We start from the raw sequence: 22,829 nt of genomic DNA on the forward strand, positions 1-22,829 counted from the left end.
TTCAGGCATATGCCGTGGTGTCAAATACTGTGTAGGAATGTCAACCTTCATTCTTATTTTCTTTATCTCATCTGGCAATAAAGCTGTTTTATTATGGTCTGTGTGATTTGTAAGAATCATACAGAACCCAAGACCAGCAGGTTATGGGGAATGAAGTCAAACTTCTTTCCAGGCCAAGCTGCATTCTTTTATCTTATCTGACATTTAAACGTTGACATTGTGTGGTAACTTCAGTAATATAAGGACTGAATAACACACTGTGTCCGTACTTAGTATTTGATTGCTTTTTACTAGCGTAACAGAGCCTTCATACAACAGGGTATCACTTCCTCGTATATGTTTACATTCTCCCCAAAACCCCCCATGATCCTGAAGGTCAACTGCACCTCTTGTGGTGTGGAGTGGAACTGCCAGTAACTATAACATAAATATCAGGATACCACACATTGAAATGTATGTTTCCCCTTTGGCTAAAACTCCAAATCTGACTGGTCCCCTTCTAGGTCTAACATTCTGACAAACTTTGGTTGTGTGAGTGTACAGATAACAAATATGGGAAATGAAACTAGACAGATGTCTAAACTTGAAACCTTGTGGTTACCTAGTAACTAACAAGAGGTCTTGTCTATGAAGAACCAATCAAATTGTGGGGAAATTACAGTATGTAATGTTTCATGTCATTTTTGCCATACCCCTTGTTCTATAAAAACTGTTGTATTCGTGTTTGCTGGGGGATTCTGACTGAGGGGAGTCTCTCTGAAATTTGTCTGAGATTCTCCAGCCGTGCTTCTTCTTGGGGGAGATTCTCTGAGAACTGCTCGGGAAACTCTCCCGGCCATGATTAAAGCATTTAGAGGACATTTGCTGAAGTCTGTCTGTCATTGATGCTCGTGCAGCACGTTAGTATAGGGGAACAAGTTAGAGTTAGGGAACGACTGTAGAGTGAGTCGACTGTAGACTCGCTGGAGATATACTAAACGTCGACTGTAGACGTTAGGGGACGTCGATTGTAGACGAGACCCAGGGGACGTCGATTGTAGACGAGACCCAGATAGATTTATTAAGTGTCGGCTGTAGACGCTCGGGTGTCGATTGGAGACACACCAGGTAAAAAAATCTACCACAATTTGGCAGGCCATTCCAGTAGTCCTCCGAATCTCGGCATAACCTCTAGTAAACCTGTCGGGTGGACGGAGACGAGGAACCACGTTGTCTTCATTCTGCCAGACTGCAGAACCCTGTTCAACAGAGCGACCATTCCAGACGGGCTAAAATAACTTGAGGTTAAGGTAGGATGACAGATTTCAGACTTTTTCCTTTAAAAATGCTTCTAAATTAATTAAAAGGTTTAATTGAAAATTGGCTATGCTGTTAAGTAAAATTCTAAGATTCTAAGATTTTGGTTTATATTTAAATAAGATAATTTGTATGCATTGTGCATTGTATGAGAATGAGATTGGGTGACCATTTGAAATAGAAATTGTGATTTGAACAGGTACATAACAGACATATTACAGTCATTTTATTTTGGTTTCTTGTAAAAGAGAAAAGACAGAATTCTTTTCGTTTACAATATACACTATACAGTATTCTTGACGGCGACTGCATCGGACAATTGAAAATAGATATCCTAACGTTTAGACACTGTCGCAAAGGGAATGCCACAGTGGGTCTACGTTCAGTAGCTTCTGTCGTCGGAAAGTTGTTACCGTCCAGATTTGGTGGTATTCCACCCCTAACAAATATATATGTTCCCCATTCAGTTCATAAACTGCTGAGGAAGACAAAAAGGGTATGATTCTCTGGCCAGAGAGGGGTGTGTGAAAGTGTGTGAAAGTGAATGAGTGAAAGATGGTGGTCTGAGAGAAACCAAGACAAATACATTTTGTCAATCAAGACAGCTGTATCTAAATTTATAAAGTGGGCCCACAGGGTAAAATATGCCTGTGGCGAGCAGGACGAGGTTGAGGGACATGAGAGAATGGCGCAAGGCTGGTGGCGTGATTAATGATGAACGACACCTGTGAGACGTACCGGTCTCGCATCTCTCACTGAGGAGCGGAAGCATAAAAGGAGGAGCGACGATTGGGAAGATCGAGAGAGGCCAGGCCTGGATTTATTTGATGTGTTGTTTCCGTTTTATGTGGCCAGCAGTCGTCCGTGAGGGGCTGCTGGCTTATACTTTAGTTTTTGTATTTATTTTATTTTGGTATTAAAGTCTTTTAGCCTAGAAATCTAGACGCACCCTAGCGGCAGCCAAATGTATTTTGCAGCCAGGGCAGTCTAGCAACTCTCCATAGACCTTCTAGCTGCAAAAACATAAATTGAGTCAGGCCAATCACGTCGTGTATAGAGTAGGCAGGGGCGGGCTTAACATATGACGACAGAGTTGCGACGGCTGCCACTTGAAAACAAAGAATGGTGGCTGCGGATGGAGAACAGCGGTCTTTCGAATCGGCTTTGGCCGCGACTCTGGAGGACTTGGAGTTAAGTTTTTCTTTAAGAAAAGAGCAAAGAACGGCACTTAAGTCATTCTTAAAAAAGGAAGAAGTGTTCAGAGTTTTGCTGGACCGGATCTATGGAGAGTTGCCAGACCAAACATCTTGATGTAAGTCTGGCTTGCCAGGCTAAAAGTCTTTGGAATGTTCGCCGGTTCCCGCCTCCTTCTTCCCATAACATCTAACCTTGCTACAATGCCCAATAAAATAACGGCCATGGATGAATTTGGCTAACTATCCTGGCATGGGTTATTTGTTGTGGAAGGAAGAAAGAAACAGTGCCACTCCTGCGCAAGCGCATAACTTTGGGAAAACAGAGAGCAAGCAAGCTTGCCCTGTCCACCCCCTACTTAACATTTTCCTTATCAGGATGTCATGGATCCCATCGAACAGAACTTATTCTGTTCCAAATGTATACAATATTGTCTTGTTACTGTTCAACATGGAATTTTACAGGTCCCGCCAAAAAAGGAGGACCGGCGAGACGAGCAGATGAGTTAATTCATGTTGTCACCAACAAAAAAAAGGTCCCATGACATGAAAATTTCACTTTCTGAGGTTTTTTTACATTAATATGAGTTCCCCTAGCCTGTATATCATTCCGAAGTTTCTAGAAATTTCAATCGATGTAAATCAAGCTTTTGCTATCTTTCTCTGCCTTTGAGAAAGTGGAAGCTCAATCGGGCTGATCTTGAATCTCCTCCTTATGACGTCATAAGGAGCAATGTTACCTCCCCTTTCTCTGCTTTGCCCGCCCAGAGAATTTTTCCCTTCCATGAGAAAATGAGCTAGGAAGTAGGAACGCGTGGGCGCGATTTTAGTTTGTCCACGAGAGATATCATGGCTTTTGAGCGAGCGAAGCGAATAATTGCTCAATAATTGGATGTACAAATGAAAACCGAAGAGTTTTTTTAGTTCCTTCATCCAAGCCCCAGAAGAACCAGTGGATTAATTTCATTTTCTCTGGAAATGCGCCGACACAACTCCCCAAAGTTTTGCATGTCTGCGGCAAACATTTCACCGACGACTGTTTCCTCAACTTGGGTCAATACAGAGCTGGCCTCGACGAACTAAAATTAGCGTAGATGCCATTCTTCTTATGATGTAACGAGTACATCAGGATTTATGGGAAGTGTTCCCAGTTCTGGCTGACCTAATCTATGCAGCCTAAAATTGAATTATAGAAGTCTATAATGTATTATGTGAATGCTAGGTTAAAGAGATGTGTCTTTAATCTAGCTTTGAACTGACAGAGAGTGTCTGCTTCCCGGACAATGTTAGGAAGACTGTTCCAAAGTTTTGGTGCTAAATAGGAAAAGGATCTACCGCCAGCAGTCGATTTTGATATTCTAGGTATTATCAACTGGCCGGAATTGTGAGATCGCAGTAGACGTAAAGGACTATAATGCGTTAAGAGCTCGCTCAAGTACTTCGGAGCTAAACCATTTAGTGCTTTGTAAGTAATCAGCAATATTTTACAATTTATACGATGTTTAATAGGCAGCCAATGCAGTGTTGACAGAACGGGGCTAATATGGTCATACTTCCTGGTTCTGGTAAGAACTCGAGCTGCTGCGTTTTGAACTAGCTGTAGTTTGTTTGTTAAGCGTGCAGGGCAACCACCCAGTAGAGCATTACAATAATCTAGCCTTGAGGTCATGAACGCATTAACTAATTGTTCCGCATTTTTCAATGAGAGCAATGGCGTAATTTAGATATATTTTTAAGATGGAAAAATGCGGTTTTACAGATACTAGACACGTGACTTTCAAATAAAAGATTGGTATCAAAGAGCACACCCAGGTTCCTAACCGATGACGAAGACTTAACAGAGCAGCCATTAGACAGTATTCTAGGTTATTACGTGTTTTTGTGAATTGGTAGGTTTCATTAGGTTTTGAAGAAATATACAGCTGAGTATCATCGGCATAACAGTGAAAGCTAATTCCATGTTTCCTAATGATATCTCCTAATGGTAGCATGTAGAATCTTAGCATACAAATCAATTTGTGTGATGTTTATTGAGGTTTTATTTGGTTCAATGAAACTATACTGCAGGACTGAGTATTAATTTGAAGAATAGAAAATCCGGGTGGTGGTCGTGATTATTACGACCAGAGAGAGGAATGTGATGGATTTTTTTATTTGTTTTTCTGGCAGGAACAACATTCATATGCTTTTGAATTTGAAATGTATGTTTCTCCTTTGGCTAAAACTCCAAATCTGACTGGTCCCCTTCTAGGTCTAACATTCTGACAAACTTTGTTTGTGTGAGTGTAAAAATAACAAATATGGGAAATGAAACTAGACAGATGTCTAAACTTGAAACCTTGTGGTTACCTAGTAACAAGAGGTCTTGTCTATGAATAACCAATCAAATTGTGGGGAAATTACAGTATGTAATGTTTCATGTCATTTTTGCCATACCCCTTATTCTATAAAAACTGTTGTATTCGTGTTTGCTGGGGGAATCTCACTGAGGGGAGTCTCTCTGAAATTTGTCTGAGATTCTCCAGCCGTGCTTCTTCTTGGGGGAGATTCTCTGAGAACTGCTCAGGAAACTCTCCCGGCCATGATTAAAGCATTTAGAGGACATTTGCTGAAGTCTGTCCGTCATTGATGCTGCGCAGCGCATTAGTATAGGGGAACTCTAACTAGGGGAAGTTAGAGTTAGGAAACTCAGCTGAAGTCGACTGTAGACTCGCTGGAGATATAGGCCTACTAAACGTCGACTGTAGACGTTAGGGGACGTCGATTGTAGACGAGACCCAGATATATTTATTAAGTGTCGACTGTAGACACTCTGGTGTCGATTGGAGACGCCCCAGGTAATTAGATTTCAGGTACGTAGTTAGGTTTAGGGAAAAATCTACCACAAACCCTAACCACAATCTAATCCTTAAACTGGAGGAAAATTATAGGTCAATAACAATGATACAATTCCCTATACGCATGCAGTCCTAACCCTAACTCTGACATTATCCCTTAACTGATTGGTTGTTTTAAATATTGTTCCACAACCAACAAGAACCAGATTCTTTTTAAGACCATCAGGGTGTGGGGGAATGAAGTCTGTCTTCATTCCAGCCCAAACTCTTTTCGTTTGCAAAAGGCTTAACCATGAACAAAGCAGACCTGATTAAACAGGTTACTTTCTTTTTTGCTTCCCTTCTCCTTCATACCTCTTAATTATTTAGGGGTTTCTGTAGGCCAATATAATAAACAGTCCAAGTGTATTATTTTTTTAATTATTAGTATATTTTATATGGTACTTAAATGGGTGATTTCCTTTTTAATTATGGTTAAAATGGAAACAGGTTGTCTTCATTGTTGTTGATCATTTATACAATCACCTTTCACTTATCTGCCTGGCTTTACAAGATTTCTTTTGCACATTGATGTTGACGTCACATGTAAAAGGGTATAAATATACTGTAAAGACGGAACCTGAAAATACGTTCTTCTCAAGAAAAAACGACTACAAGGTAAAGAAAATATTATTTTTTTAGTTTTTGTTTTTTGTTATTGTGTCATTTTAAATTGACTGAGGACATTGCTCATTGTGTAGTAGGGCATAGTTTGGGTTGAAGTGTGAACCATTTTAGTGGGGTCCGTGGCATGTTCCCTATTAAGGTTTATTTATTTGTTTGTTTGTTTGTTTATTTATTTATTTTTGCAAAAAAAAATATGTTGTGGTATCATCGACACATGCAAAGTTGGTACATTACTGCAATAAAATAATAGCCTTACAATTTCTTACATATGATATATGATGTATTTCATTTATTTTTAAGCACCTGGAACCTTATCAGACAGAATGTTGTAATTCAAAATGTCCTGGGAAGTCAAACTAACTTTACTTAACATTTTCTATATTGAAATTGTTTATTTCCTATTTCCTACTCTCTTATATAAAAATTTGTATAAGTTTATTTTTCTGAATTCCTACTAATTGTTTATTTCCTACAGTTCATCAGTGTCTTAATGATTTACCATCTCTTGGAATATCTGATGGCCAGTTTTTTCCTATCAGTCATCATTAGAATACATTTTACTCATGGCTCTTCTAATTCTAACTTGTACTTGCCCTTATGAATATAACATTCTTGTAACAATAAAGCAATAATTACAGGTCAAACCATGGCTACTCAGTACCCTGTTAAGGCAAATATTTTTTAATTAATCAATAGCATTTGTTTTGAAATATAAAAGTCTAGAAACTACATCTACAACATTTTGTAAAATAAATATGGTGGAAAATCTATTCCCATAACAGATTCTCTATTATAAATTCTGCAACAAGTTAATCAAAATTTACCACAATAAACTAGTTATTTAGAGCTTTGACTCCACCGGTTTCACAGACAAGGCTTAATTAAGATAATCCCAGACTAAAATGCATGTTTGAGCTCTTTTATTTGAAAGCAACTTGCACTGACACATATCTTAAAAATATGTCCGCGCCATTGTTTTGTCTCAAGATGCAGACCAGTAGCCTACTGTTTTTTCTAAGGCACATTTATAAAAGCTATAAATGTCCTAATTGAACTAAGGTCATTTGTGAATAGAATAAAGAGGGCAATGATGTGATTTTATTCACAAATGTGTAGGCTATATGAAGACATATAATTGGCAAAAGCATGGGGATTTAATTAGACATAGGCTACACTGATTAATTTCTTAATCGCTTGCTCAGTCAGCTGCCTATACGTTTTCGGACGCAGCCTTGAAATAGGTGTACATGATGAGATTCAACTGCGTTGAAGGCGCCACTACTTTTACTTTCAATCTTTAATATCTTCAAGAGGCAATTTGTTGCATATAAGTGCACAGAATCGACCACCACGGACACAGAAGCAGATGCACTGTTTAGTTAGCACAGGTGTTTAATGCTAATTTATCTTGATTGAAGATGACTTAATCTGCATGTTTGAGACATTATTCCACTCACCAGGTTATTGTTAAAGAGTCAGGAAGTATAAAAAGTTTGCATATTTTATAAAAATGTATCATTTTTGTAATTTGATGAATTTTCCCACAGTTGTGATTGTGAACAGCCATGGCTTCACTGGTTGTAGCGGCTGTATTTCTCCTCCAGGGGGCTCTCTTTCATCCCCCGCAGGCTGCAGCATTCAAAGTCCTTCCTGCTGATGGATCCCTCACACATCAACAAATCACTGAGGCAGCTTTCCTCCGCAAGATGGCAGAAGTGTGTCGTGACGTAGCCGCTGACCGTGGGCGGGAATTTACACTACCTGTAAGATGAAAATTTATGAGCGCGAAATAATTTGAGAACTAAAACTGCTGTTTACCGGTGGTTTTAATCGCTGAAATATTTCTAGAATATTGTAGGTTGTTTTTTAATGTACAACTGGACTTATCTTTGTATGAACAGCCTATTTCATATTTTTCTGAATTTGTCAATTTGCATTCATTCAAGGATATCCATGTGATTGCATGTTTCTTTACACAAACCGTGGCACGAGTCTACTTTAAAAAAAAATCTACACCAAATCACAATGTTATTGAGTCTGGAACATGTCTGCAAACTTATCACACTATAATATCATAGAACGAAAGTAAAAAGAGAATGCATGCACATCTATTTTAAAACAGAGAGACACGATGGTGTTTTAATAAAATGTTAATGAAATAATAGTATAATTATGGAAAATTTAATTTTGAAAAAAAAAAAGTATTTACAGGTAGTCATACAAAGAGAAACAAGTCCAGTTTTAAGCAGTTAAACTGATGACCTGATTATCATCATGATATTCAGTGATAAGGGTCTTTAATCGAGATGTCTTGTAATCATTTTCTGTGCAAGACCAGATTTATTCATTAAAATATTTTTTTTCTTATCATAAATATTTACTATACATATAGGCTAATTTTAGTTTAAATTACTTAAACATCCAAGTTGATTGTAAATGTAAGGTAGCAACTTTTTTTTTTTACAGTGTGGGTCTAATCTAACATATTTCCACCTCACCTCCAGATCAACAACAAATTGAAAGCAACTGACGTGCAGAGAGCCTGCTCAAATTCATATTCCTCCTTATTAAAAATATCCACTTTCAGTCTGGCAATTTCTCAGACTTCCATCAGCAATGCAGCTGTGGATAGAAAGCAGTTCAGCACTGCTCATCATTTTGATAATGAAGATTTCAAAAATGGACGGGACCTCATCACTCAGGGCATTGCTGCAGTGAAAGTCAGCATGAAAAAGGGCAGATATTTGTCTGCCCGCTCCAGTCTGGGGGCTGCATGTCATACTTTACAGGTATGCTAGTCCATAGCCCAATTCCTAAACTTAACAACTACATCGCTAACTATTAATAAGCAGTAATAAAGAGTTTATTGAGGCAATAATCATAGTTAATAGTTAATAGTGAGAATTGGACCATAATCTAAAACGTGACCAAAAACAAAATATGTACAACAAAACTGCTCACTATTATTAGTAAGGAATTTGAAGTAAACTATCGTTTTTGAAAATATTTGGTTAACAGTACTTTGTTCTGTGGTTTATATAATAAGCTAAAATAGGATTACATTGAGTATATAAATTTGCAATTAAGCAAATTAATGCGTTTTTGTGTGCAGGATTTCTATAGCCACAGTAACTGGGTGGAAATGGGAAGCACTGCTCCTTTCAGCCCCCTGATCAGACCTGAACTTCCCCTCAACAATCTAGCAGGTACTGTACTATATACACAAATCCGCCGCAAACTCTATGGGCGCCGCCATCTTGCCTGCCGCCATTACTGCGTGCCAGCGGAGTGTTTCGAAGAATACCCTCTAATGACATTTCAATGAAAGCGGATCCTGCTCATGAAAGAAATTGGGTTGATGATGTCAGGCAGTGGCCAAAACTTACCGATAAAGGTAATTTATTGACAACATAATGTATTAATGTAAAAATGCGTCAGCCAAATGTAATGCAGGGCTTGAATTTCGGTGCAGGAATGCGGGGATTACGCATAATTTAAACCATTCCCGCACATATTCCTCCAAGGTTAGCTTTTATAGTGCGAGAAATTCCCGCACAAATATATTTGCTTCATCTCAGAGCAAATTATTTAAAAATAAATTCACAGATGCGAGAAAAAAAGATGTCAAACTGTCTTATATTTCAGGCCCAAAAATAAATGATCACATTCATCTAATCTTTCCTAACGATGGAAGCTGTCCGCCCCATAAGCAGGCTGTCAAAAAAACACATCTCTGTAGGCAGCCTAGGCTCTGAGATCTGCACACAAAAACAAATGGTTTCACCAACCACTCAAAACCAAAATAAACAGTGTTCCAACCAATCACCGACAGGGGCTGGGTGTTGTGAGGTTTTGCGCTCGTGCAAGGCTGCACGCGAAGCCGGAGCCGTGAAATAAATGAAATTAGGAAATTATAATTATGTAAAATGATTAAAATAAAGGAAATAATCCTTTATTTTGGTTTTGAGTGGTTGGTGAAACCATTTGTTTTTGTGTGCAGATCTCAGAGCCTAGGCTGCCTACAGAGAAGCCTTTTTTTTTGACGGCCTGCTTATGAGGCGGGCAGCTAGCGGATCGTTAGGAAAGATTAGATGAATGTGAGGCCTGAAATCGCTGATACAACCTTTAATTCCTCAATCAGCGCTGGACCGGCATTCTCTGTCTTCTGCTGAGCCCTGGCTGTAGACAAATCATATGTTTCACGACCAGGGACTCTGTGTAATCCGTATGGCCGTAAACATGGGCAGTCAATGTGCAACAAAGGTTCGTGAATGGTTTTATTCCAGGCCTGTAGTTTTGTGCTGTTGTTAAAACAGCCAACCACACAACATGCTCTTCACGGCATCACTGGTCAGCATACGTACTAAAAAAACAAAACTAAAAAAACATTTCGTACAGTAACAGCTAACATCTGCTACAGCCGCCTACGGGATCAACACGCTACTTCCGCTACTTCCTTAGCAGCAAGGCACGCAGTAATGGTGAATGGTGGATTTGTGTATAGTTGTTCCTGAAGTACTTTCTTCGCATTTATCTCAAAAATATTTTTTATTTGTCCACCCATGTCAATTAACCAGTTTATATATCATATATATCATTCCCTACACTTATCTTTCTGGATGTATAGGTCGCAATACAAAAACATGCAAAAGCTGTGTTGGAAAAGACTGCAGTGACAACATTCTCCAAGAGGTTCTGCAGCAGAAGATCTTAACTTCAGGATATTTCAGCATTTTACTCCCAACCAAACCTGGAGGTAGGGAAGCCTAACATCTCATAGCATAGGTTATAAGTGCTTATTAGACTCTTTTTAGACCAAAGTCAGACAGTTCCCGAACTAGAACATGTAGGCCCTATTACTTCAGCTGAATTTCCTGGGATAGGATGAAGCTGTAAATTGTAACACTAGTGATCAAAAGCACTGTTTGTATGATCTACTACATCTCTGTAATAAATTTTTTTTGTGTGTGGAAATTTTGAAAAGGTACTGGTCATTTTCTTATCATTATAAAACACAATGTAATGGATAATTCAATCATAATACAGTAAATGTATTAATATTAGCACATTGTAACATGCATGTTCTGTTTTAGTATTGTTTTCACTGTTTTTCCGGTTCTTGGTTTGCCTGTTCTTTATGCCCTAATTAGTTCATGATTTAATTCACCCATTCTTACTTATTTTGATTACTCTCCCTGTGTATTTAAACCCTGAGTTCTATCTGTTCATTGTCCGGTATCATCTATGTGTCACACACACACAGAGAAGGGAACAGATAGGTGGTAAGTGTAAAACAGTTTCTATTGAAGCAGAGTGGTGAAGCAGTAGCGAGAACCAGTGAATGGTGACTGAACGATGCAGATGGTGACTTAGCTGGATGGTGACTAAAGTGGGTTTCAGTGCAGGTGATGAAGATGAGTTAAGACAGGGGGACCGGATCTTAATGACGGGTTGAAGACAGACGGGAGACAGGATACGGATGACGATCTCAGGTGAGTGTTCAGGTAAGGAGTCTGTTTGTCATAGTAACATTGACGAGTCCAGACCCAGAGTGAAGGGAGAACGGGGCATATAAAGGGTGTGCTGATGAGGGAGTGCAGGTGCAGCGAGACAGTACTCAGGTGATTGGTGATGATCTGCAGCAGGTGTGGTGATGGCTGACTGAGTGCAGGTGGGGACCAGGAGGGATGCTGGGAAGTGTAGTTCGGGCAGGTTACAGAGTTGGTGACTGTATGGAGCTATGGGCTCTGGAGCAAACTTGGGGACTGAATGCCTCTCTGAACACAGGACAGGGATTTCAGACCTCTTTCGACACTGGATGAAGACAGGGACTGGAGACTTGGGCGGTTCGCTGGCAGGCTTCACTGGAGGCCTGGGTGGTTCAGTGGCCATCTTGGATGAGGGCTATGTAATGGCAGTGGCCATCTTGGGACCAGACTCTGGAACGGCGGCGGCTGTCTGGGGACGAGGCTCTGGAATGGCAGTGGCCATGACGGGACGAGGCTCATGGCTGAACCCTGTCGGGGAGCTTGGTTTCCATACCGGTGTGAGGTAGGACTGGACAATGGCGATGGTGTCTTCCTCCGCTCTGCCAATGATGAACGAGGATCCATCTATCCAGATCGCAAAGTTGATATATCTTTCAAGCGTCCATACTGTGTCTTCTCGTGGTATCACAAAGCGGATCTCATCATCCAGCCTGCACCAAAATCCCTCCATAAGGGTGAGGTCACTGCAAGTTGCTCAGTGACTGATGGTGACGAACTCCGCGACATATTCCTCCAGGCTTCTGCCATTCTGGAAAATAAAAACTGTTGTTCCTTCCACCATCCTTCTGCTATTCAAAGGGCCAACATTTATAGAAGCGATTTCCAAGCTTCAAATTTTTAAGGTCTGGTCTCTGGTGATGTTGGTAAGTTGGTAAGGTGATGAAGACAGGGGAACTGGATCTTAAAGACGGGTTGAAGACAGACGGGAGACAGGATACGGATGACGATCTCAGGTGAGTGTTCAGGTAAGGAGTCTGTTTGTCATAGTAACATTGACGAGTCCAGACCCAGAGTGAAGGGAGAATGGGGCATATAAAGGGTGTGCTGATGAGGGAGTGCAGGTGCAGCGAGACAGTACTCAGGTGATTGGTGATGATCTGCAGCAGGTGTGGTGATGGCTGACTGAGTGCAGGTGGGGACCAGGAGGGATGCTGGGAAGTGTAGTGCTGGCAGGTTACAGAGTTGGTGACTGTTACTGAGGGCTATGGGCTCTGGAGCAAACTTGGGGACTGAATGCCTCTCTGGACACAGGACAGGGATTTCAGACCTCTCTCGACACTGGATGAAGACAGGGACTGGAGACTTGGGCGGTTCGCCGGCAGGCTTCACTGGAGGCCTGGGTGGTTCAGACGCAAGATTCACTGGAGACTTGGGTGGTTCAGTGGCCATCTTGGATGAGGGCTTTGTAATGGCCATCTTGGGATCGGGCTCTGGAACGGCGGTGACTGTCTGGGGACGAGGCTCTGGAATGGCAGTGGCCATGACGGGACGAGGCTCATGGCTGAACCCTGTCGGGGAGCTTGGTTTCCATACCGGTGTGAGGTGGGACTGGACAATGGCGATGGTGTCTTCCTCCGCTCTGCCAATGATGAACGAGGATCCATCTATCCAGATCGCAAAGTTGATATATCTTTCAAGCGTCCATACTGGGTCTCCTCGCGGCATCACAAGGCGGATCTCATCATCCAGCCCGCACCAAAATCCCTCCATAAGGGTGAGGTCACTGCAAGTTGCACAGTGACTGATGGTGACGAACTCCGCGACATATTCCTCCAGGCTTCTGCCATTCTGGAAAATAAAAACGGTTATTCCTTCCACCATCCTTCTGCTATTCAAAGGGACAACATTTATAGAAGCGATTTCCAAGCTTAAAATTTTTAAGGTCTGGTCTCTGTCACAAAACAGAAGGGAATAGACAGTTGGTAAGGTGATGAAGACAGGGGAACTGGATCTTAAAGACGGGTTGAAGACAGACGGGAGACAGGATACGGATGACGATCTCAGGTGAGTGTTCAGGTAAGGAGTCTGTTTGTCATAGTAACATTGACGAGTCCAGACCCAGAGTGAAGGGAGAACGGGGCATATAAAGGGTGTGCTGATGAGGGAGTGCAGGTGCAGCGAGACAGTACTCAGGTGATTGGTGATGATCTGCAGCAGGTGTGGTGATGGCTGACTGAGTGCAGGTGGGGACCAGGAGGGATGCTGGGAAGTGTAGTTCTGGCAGGTTACAGAGTTGGTGACTGGTGACTGAGCTGGTGACTGTGACACTATGTTTTGTGGTCGTGTTTATGATTAGCTCCTGTGATTGAGTGTTCCATTGTTGGTTTAAAGAATAAATATTTTGTTTCTCTATTTCTTCGCTATGCGCATCATTACAGCCACCGTAATAGAATATAAGACCTAGAGTAGATTTATTTTGCAGAGCTTTTCTTTCTTTTTTTTCTCTCCCCTTCACAAATGTACCCACCCACCATCCAACTACTCTTCGTCTCTGTCAGTCCTCCCCCTGGTGTCGTCAGCCAAGTATTCACGATGGCTCCTCCCTCCCTCGACTCCGTCGTGGTCCATTGTCCTAGCTGTGCTTTGGGTTCTCATCTGGCTACTTCTGCTTCTGGCTCCTTCCTCCGTTATCACCACTGTTGTAAATTTTTCCTTCGTCCAAGACGTTGGGATATCTTTCAAGCAGGAGTTACTCTTTATTGAGAACTCGCTGTGCATCGCTGTAGTAATCCAACTCTAAAAAATAGCTCATCACAGTAGAGTTTATACCTTTCAAGGGGGAGGGATTACATAGAGGTGGAGACACTCTGAACAAAGCATGCAAATGAAGTACCGGAGTCAGCCCGTTACCGGAATTTCCCCAGGCCTGATCTCATCAGCATAACAGTGTCATTCAAATGCCTGGATGCTAATCCAATCAGCCTGACAGTATCGCCCATACCTTCACATTATCATAGAGACAAAGGCACAGCTGTGCCTTGCTTAACTTGGGACGCTGACGCTGGTCAGGAGGTGCAAAAAGACAAAAGGTTAATGTCAGACACCTGGGTTGCTTGACTTAATCTTCTTTGAATCTCATCATTTACACCTCAAAATGTAAAATGCAATGTACAGAACTTTCTCAGTTTATATACTATTGTATTGGAACCTAGTTTTAACATTTTATAATTTTTTAGTCCAACACCACCCTCCCTCTGTCATATCCTCTGGTGTCCTGCCCTTCTTCAGCTCCTCGTTCTCCTCTAAAGCACCCTCCCTCCCTCCCTCTTACTGATTTAATTCACCTGTTCTATTTATTTGAATTACCTTCTCTTTGTATTTTAATTATTATTGTGTGTTTACTCTATGTATTTATGATTATCTCCTGCATGCGATCTCCTAAGTGTTTCATTGTTGGTTTAATAAAGAATAAATTCTGTTTCTCTACTTCTTCGTCGTGCACATCATTACAGCCACCGTGACACACATGACTTTGTGCCCTTTTTTTACAGACTTTGTTTCAGACTTGTTTGGCTTGAGTAAATGTTTATACTTTTTACATTTTCTCAGTTTTCATTTTAGTATACTGCACTGTCAAGCTACTACAAGAATGGTATAGATAAAAAGAGGTAACTGTATGCAGTCACAATTATTGGGGTTTAGGAAGATCATCAGACATCATATTCCAACAAGTTCCTTAAATTAACTCTATCAATTACTGTCTGAGCTTTATTGCAGAGTTCAAGATTTAATTTAAATGCTGTACACTCAGAAATACTTGGTTTATATAAAAGTGAATTTAACTCTCTCTCAGGCAAGTGTAGCCATGGCGGCCTTTTAGATAGCACCAGTTATAGAGACCCCACCGGAGGTATCAACAAGGATGGCATCAGCTCAAGTCACGGCTTCCTTCATCAGCGTGCTGCTGAAATGGCCATCAACGCTACTATTGAACTGCTGGAAGACATCCGAGTAGCAACAGGCAATGTAGCCTTTTTTCGGTATGAGATTATTGACTTATGGTACTTTTGTGCTACAATAGTTCCATAAGTGGTTCATATTTTTGCACTATAGTCCACGTTTTCTGAAGCTATGCAATAGTTTTATGAGGAACAGGTGGAAAATTACATCACTGTGAACTGGTGGTGCACACATTAGGTCACCATTGGGCAAATTATTGCATTTCATCTGCTCTCTCTCTCTCTCTCTCTCTCTCTCTCTCTCTCTCTCTCTCTCTCTCTCTCTCTCTCTCTCTCTCTCTCTCTCTCTCTCTCTCTCGCTCTCTCTCTCTCTCTCTCTCTCTCTCAGATTGATGGGCCTGAGTCAGACCTCAGTTCTGGCTTTTGTGTTTGACACCACGGGCAGTATGTCTAATTACATCGCAGAGGCCAAGAGAGTGACCTTCAGTATCATAGACAGCAGGAGAGGAACACCAGAGGAACCTTCAGAATATATTCTAGTCCCATTTAATGACCAGGGTAACTACTATGCACTTATGTCAAAGAAATCATTAGGTACAATGTACTTATTGTATTAGTTTTTGGTGCTATTGAGATGGGATACGGGTAAGGGTAAGGACAGGTTTGTTGGTATGGGTGGGTATAGGGGTGCAAAGGTGTAAGAGAAGGGTCAACAGTGTAATTACATCTGTAATTACGGTGTAAAAACAAATATGTACACAATAAGTGCATTGTTAAAGATACTTAAAGGGTTAGTTCACCCAAAAATGAAAATAATGTCATTAATGACTCACCCTCATGTCGTTCTAACCCCGTAAGACCTCCGTTCATCTTCGGAACACAGTTTAAGATATTTTAGATTTAGTCCGAGAGCTTTCTGTCCCTCCATTGAAAATGTATATACGGTATACTGTCCATGTCCAGAAAGGTAATAAAAACATCATCAAAGTAGTCCATGTGACATCAGTGGGTTAGTTAGAAGTTTTTGAAGCATCGAAAATACTTTTTGGTCCAAAAATAACACAAAATAAGACTTTATTCAGCATTGTATTCTCTCAGTCATTAATGACATTATTTTCATTTTTGGGTGAACTAACCTTTTAAGATAAAGTGTGTAAATATACCAGCTTCTACTTGCTTAACTTGTTTATCTGATAGCCCTACTGTATATACACATTGGATTCAGAAAGTCATCAGACCCTTATTTTTTCACATTTTGTTGTGTTTCAGTCTTATGCTAAAATGCAGTCACAGTTTGTTTAAAATGCCCTGTGTATTTTGTTATTGTAGTGCCCTGTAGTGAGGTGTTTGTGTTTTTCACAGGTTTTGGACCTCTGATGAAAACTGAAAATGCAGATATATTTAAAGTGCGAATCAATTCCCTTTCAGCATCTGATGGTTCAAATCCAGGGATGTGCCTTTCAGGACTGCTGGTAGGTGTGTGTGTGTGTGTGTGTGTGTGTGTGTGTGTGTGTGTGTGTGTGTGTGTGTGTGTGTGTGTGTGTGTGTGTGTGTGTGTGTGTGTGTGTGTGTGTGTGTGTGTGTGTGTGTGTGTGTGTGTGTGTGTGTGTGTGTGTGTGTGTGTGTGTGTGTGTGCGTGTGTTTGTGCGTGTGTGCGTGCGTGCGTGCGTGCGTGCGTGCGCTCAATGTCTTTTGGACAGTAGTGTAAACCTTCATTCATCCTGAGAAAAGTTCACTATAAAACCAGTACACTCAAACAAATAAAATATTTGTTTGCACATATAATATGTTATGAAAATTTTGATTTAGAGGAAACAATTATTTTATGCTTTGATATCCACAATAAGTGAAGTTATTAACGTAATTTCGGGAGGAGTATGCCCATCTAATCTTCTAATTAATACCAAGGTATAAAAACCAGCCTCTTACCACTTCTCTACGTTAGTTCTTTCGGCATCCCTTACGCCTCCTTTTGTACCATATTTTGCCTGTGTAATAGGAGAAATCGGAGCTTGAGTAGAATATCCTCTCTGAGCCCCTCTATAGCAGACAGCAAGCCAAATCCGTTTACCATTTACGCTAAGATTACATGGAAACACAAACTCATGAAAGCCTTATATTCAGTTATTATAATGCTAAAAGTTCTTGTCTTTTCTGTTTCATCATTTCATGGATCTATAGTTGACACTGACACAAGCTCATCCATCATCAGACATTTTTGTTTTCACTGATGCTTCAGTAAAGGACCCAGAATTAAAAAGCGCAGTTGAGGCCATGACACAAATCACCAAGTCAACAGTGAGTATCTGCAGAACTGCTTGATTTGTTTCTTCAGTTGGGATCAGATGTCTTAATACTTGTTTGTTCCTTCCCACACTTCAGGTCACTTTCCTGCTGACAAACTCCATCTCGTCGCGTAGTCAGCAGAATGTCTTGCTATCAAGATTATTGTCTCAGTCAGATATACAGCTGTACAGAGACCTGGCCCATATTTCTGGTGGACAGACCATAGAGGTCACAAACTCTACACTATCTCAGGCCACTGCAGTCATTATGGATGCAATCGCCACTGGCCTGGTATGTTTCAACAACAAGATCACTTTATTAACGATACTTCTATCATTATTATATAGACATGAATTTTATAAAGTGCAATTTGCTTTATACCACCAATCATATCCTAATCTGAATGCTTTTATTTGAGCTGTGCCGTTCTTAGAGGTAACTCTTTAAATCTCAAAAACAGTAAAACATGCATGTTTCTTGAAGGTGACTGTTCTTTACATAGAGAGAAGTCCAGCCATTGCAGGATTTTTTTCTTTTATGTTGGATCCATCTCTGTCCAATGTGACTGTGTATGTCACCGGAGACTCTCCAGTCTTTACCCTCTACAGCCCTACAGGTGAGCCTGTGCATCTATGAACCGAATGGTCATCTACAGAAGCCTATGTGCTTAATCAATCAGTTTCATAATTCTCATTTCATTTACTCACCTTCATGCTGTCACAGATGTGTGACTTTCCTTCTTCAGATAAACACAAAGAAAGAGTTTTAAAAAAAATAGGCCATCTCTATGATTCCGTATAATGAAGTTAACGCTTCAAAAACTACCTGAGCATGGATTCTCCCAAGGTTTTTGTTCCTTGCCACTGTGGCCTTTTTCCACCTTTGTTGCCATTAGCTTGGCTTGCTTAGTTGGGTACATTAAATTTATGTTAAATAAATGTTAAATAATTTAACATTTAATATTCAACAATAATATTGATCTGCCTGCATTGACACTGTTATAAAAGAACTGAACTGAGCTGGAAGATGACATCATGGTTTACTCCAGAGCGGCTACCGTATATATATAAATTGATGCATAAATCTCTTTTTCAACGAATAACTTTTTTTAAACAAAAATGAAACATCACTGAACTAACTTAAGCTGGACTGTGACGCTATTTTCTTCTGGAAACAAACTTTTTTGCATTATTTTCCTGTTATCTCTGTAAAGCTGCTTTGAATCTGTATTGTAAAAAGCGCTATATAAATAAATGTGACTTGACAAAACACAGCGATAATTTACAGCCGGAGTTGATGAATTAATGTTGTCTGAAGCTAAATTAGGTGCACTGTAGGTAGGGAAAAAAGTAATATTTTAAACTTTTTTAATTATAAACCATTGTTTCCGGTCAATTGTCTATGAATTCACGCTTGACGTAAATGTCTGCATGTTGTAAGCGCGTTGAGAAACTCGCTTGATAAATTATGTTTTTTTGTGTTTCCGCATCACTTCTCACATGAGCTTCATGCTGATGTAGAACTTAACGATGCTCTCATACATCTCTAAATAACCATTGGCCCGGAAGGAATAGTTTAGTTTTAGTCTTCTCTTCAGAAGACATTGATTCATCATTTGTGATCGTATGGAATACTGCCGTGTTTGCTTTGTGTGGTTTTTGAAGCATCACCTTTGAGGGACCCACCCACTAGCATTTTATGTGATCACAGAGATGGATTATTTTTCTAAAAAAAATGTGTTTTGTGTTTATAAGGGTGAGTAAATGATAAGAGAATTTACATTTTTGGGTGGAGTATCTATTTAAGGCTCCATTGCATGTCAGGGCTTTGACATTGTGATTATGTCATATCATTATTATGCAATTGGCTTTATGCCCAGCTGCACTACTTCCTGAACTTCAGCCAGCTCCTTTGTTTCCTGTCTGCCATTATTGGAGAAACTGATTATTCCAGGTGTGTTTGATTATTGTTACTGAGGTCAGGCACACCTGGACTAATCAGTTTGTCCATAATGGCAGACAGGAAACAGAGGAGCTGAAGCTGAAGTTCAGGAAGTAGTGCAGCTGGGCATAAAGCCAATTAACATCTGATTTAATGAATGCCACTTTCAGGTGTGTCTCAGTCAGGTTCAGTGGCAAATGGTCCTCTGGGTAGCATCCTGACTGTAGGGAATCTAAAGAGATTCAAAATAAACAACCAGCCAGGGGAATGGAAGATTAATATCAGCTCCACAAGCTCCTACACCCTGAAAGTCATCGGTAAAGTATTCATTTCTGCGTATGACCTTAAAAGGTTTTGAATGTTGTTGATTTTTTACTCCTGCAATTTAACTTAAAATAGCTTTAGCAATAATTTGTTCTAGAAAAGCTTCATTAAAAAGTTGTACTGGACATTTTCTGGTGTTGATTTCCTGCCATGTACATTTAAAATACTAATTAAGCTCATATCCTGTCAATTATCACAGAAAACATCTTTATCCTGTTCGTCAAAGCAAAAAATAAACACATGCCTGTCCATAATTCAGAATTCCTTTAATTGTGAATACAGGTCAGAGTTCTCTGGACGTCCTTGTTTACTTTGTGGAGATCATTGAGGGAGGTCATGGAGACTCATGGGCACAGAGTTTCACCCGGCCTTTTATTGGTATAACATCATCCATCCATTCTTCAAACCACTTGTCCCCTCTAGGGTCTTGGAAGTATATATATGTATATGCATCAGAATGGATTGGAAAATGTCACACAAAATAATTTTGCTTTAAGGTGCGGTCACATTTACCACTGCTCAGGAAATTCTTGTGATTTCAATTGGAATCTGTGCAATCTGGAATTTTGTGTGAGGGGCGAAACATGTAGCCTACTCATGCATATTTTGCATTGCATTCAAGTTTTTCAGTGGTTTTACTTGTTACAAAAGAATCCTGTTTGGTTTTAAGGTGACTTTTGTGTGAGCTTACATCAGAGATGGGCAACTTTGGTCTGTCCTGCAGGGTTAGTTCCAAACCTAATCAAACACGCCTGAACCATATCTTCAGGATTACTAGAAAACTATAGACAGGTGAGTTTTTTTTTATCAGGGTTGGAGCTAAACTCTGCAGGACCGTAGCCCAACAGTACCAATGTTGTCCATATCTGGCTTACACCATGACACTATTGACAGCGGACAATCACAATTTCTGACTACAGCTTAAGTTTGGAAATATTTTTTCTTGTTTGTCACAAAACATACATCCAGCCTATGTCTGATACTTCAGTGTGTTTCTGTAATTGTTGATCAGGTCGGAGTGCTACTTTGTTTGTCTCTGTGACCGGAGGAGTTTCAGTCACAGTGACCGACGTGCTTCTAGTTGAAGCTTCAGGATCTGCTGTTGTTAATGGAACCATCAAAGCAGTGGGAGCGACAGACTTCCTGGTGAACGTAGACAGAATCCCAGAGGGGGCATTTGTGGTCCAACTTAAAGGACTGTTGAATGACTCCTCGTCAACTGGTCGATTCCAGAGACAGTCACCCACCCAATATAAAGGATCTAGAATAACCATCACGGTAAGAAATATCTATGAAAAAATGTTCTGTACACAAATAGCTGTAATTTACAACAATCATTAAACAAAAAACAAAAAAAGAGTAGAAAAAAACACATCATTGTATAAGACAAATAACATACATTAACCATATTTCTTCCTGCACAGGCCCACTCGCAGAACATTGCACAGCCTGGAGTCCCATTCGGTCTCAATTTCACAGTGACCTCTAACACTACAGGCGGCAACTACACTATCCGAGCCCGGACTGACCTGGGCTTCAGCGTGTCTTTCCCCCGCTATCTGATCCTTGTGGCAGGAGGAAGTGCTCAGAGAAGCGTCACACTGACTGCACCCTCCGATACCGAATCTGGGACGGATTTCACACTCACTATTGAGGCAGAAGCTCCGGGCTCCATCGACCTCAATTATGCCATAGTGCAATTCACTGTCTCCACAGCAAATGCTATTTTCAGTGGATTTTACGCACTTTCCATGTGTCTTTCTTTCTCCTGTTTTTTTGTTTCCCATTTTGTATGATTCTAATTAATATTTAGCACAGCATGTAACATTGTATGTTGCTTTCTTTACTTGTCTTGAATTGTTAGGTGTAAAAGAGTCTTTGTAAATATTTAAGAATTAAGGTTTACTATTGGAATTTCACTCTCACTTTCTATAGTAAACAGGTGTGTTTTATTTGAACACTTGATTTGTGGGTAAGCTGTGGTTTCAACAGTAAAGTAGACTCAACTCTTGATCTTGTTTTAGAAGTTTATTAAAGACAAAGTTCATATCAAGGGGAGCAGTATTGTTCAAGCTCATGGCATTGTGTTGGTTTTCCTTTTTGCATTTGCTTTCACTCTCATTCAGCCTCTCCTTTGGCTCAGGGACTTCACTGAACTCCTGTCACATGAGTGATTATCAGTTATAATATATCCTTACAAATGAAGACAAAGCACTTGGGTGACGACCTTAAACAAAGCATGTGTGACCAGAGCGGTACTTTCTGTATAATTAGATTCAGATGATAACGACTACGAACCCAAGGAAACCCAAGAAAAAGAACACGTTCGGTGGTACAATGAAAATATATATTTTTTTTTTGTCGTGTTGTCCAATTTAACAAAGAAATAATTTTATTCAAAAGGATAAAATAGATAAATCAATCAAACCAGAATAATCATAATCAAATACTCACTAGCAAGTTTATTACTACAGTTTTTACCAACTGCTTACACACAAAATCTTTTCATGTCACACGATTTTTGTAACCTCTCACTCAAAATGCAAACCTACACAACAAATCTCCAAAACCATAAGCTATTTCTCAGCCTTTGACTCAGTTTTCAATTGCATAAAACACTTTTTTCAAAACATTACACACAATTCGCGACCTAAAACACAAAAATATAATGGGAAGTGACTTGCTTTCCTTTTCCAAACACAACTAATCAAAATGCTACACTTATTCACCAGGCCACACACACACTCCTCACATGTGCAAACACTACAGTAATTGCTGATCACACAATCACTGCTTTACTGTAGTATACAGTAGGCCTATGAATACAGTAGGTCACAG

General features: G+C 40.2%; 1 protein-coding gene across 1 annotated transcript; it reads left to right on the forward strand.

Annotated features, from left to right (window-relative positions):
• The first annotated feature begins 5,604 nt into the window (after positions 1–5,604).
• LOC307000733 (von Willebrand factor A domain-containing protein 7-like) lies at positions 5,605–22,473 on the forward strand. The gene is made up of 15 exons (XM_079616522.1): positions 5,605–5,983; positions 7,540–7,755; positions 8,497–8,781; positions 9,105–9,198; positions 10,620–10,748; positions 15,335–15,521; positions 15,829–15,998; positions 16,803–16,912; positions 17,622–17,738; positions 17,823–18,017; positions 18,210–18,342; positions 19,838–19,984; positions 20,274–20,369; positions 21,004–21,269; positions 21,416–22,473. Exons 2-15 carry the CDS (start codon positions 7,558–7,560, stop codon positions 21,785–21,787), a joined length of 2,499 nt encoding a protein of 832 aa, XP_079472648.1. The 5' UTR covers positions 5,605–5,983; positions 7,540–7,557; the 3' UTR covers positions 21,788–22,473.
• Positions 22,474–22,829: the final 356 nt, after the last annotated feature.

This window comes from Phoxinus phoxinus (genome assembly GCF_949152265.1).
Source record: "Phoxinus phoxinus genome assembly, chromosome: 6".
Taxonomy (NCBI): Eukaryota; Metazoa; Chordata; class Actinopteri; order Cypriniformes; family Leuciscidae; genus Phoxinus; species Phoxinus phoxinus.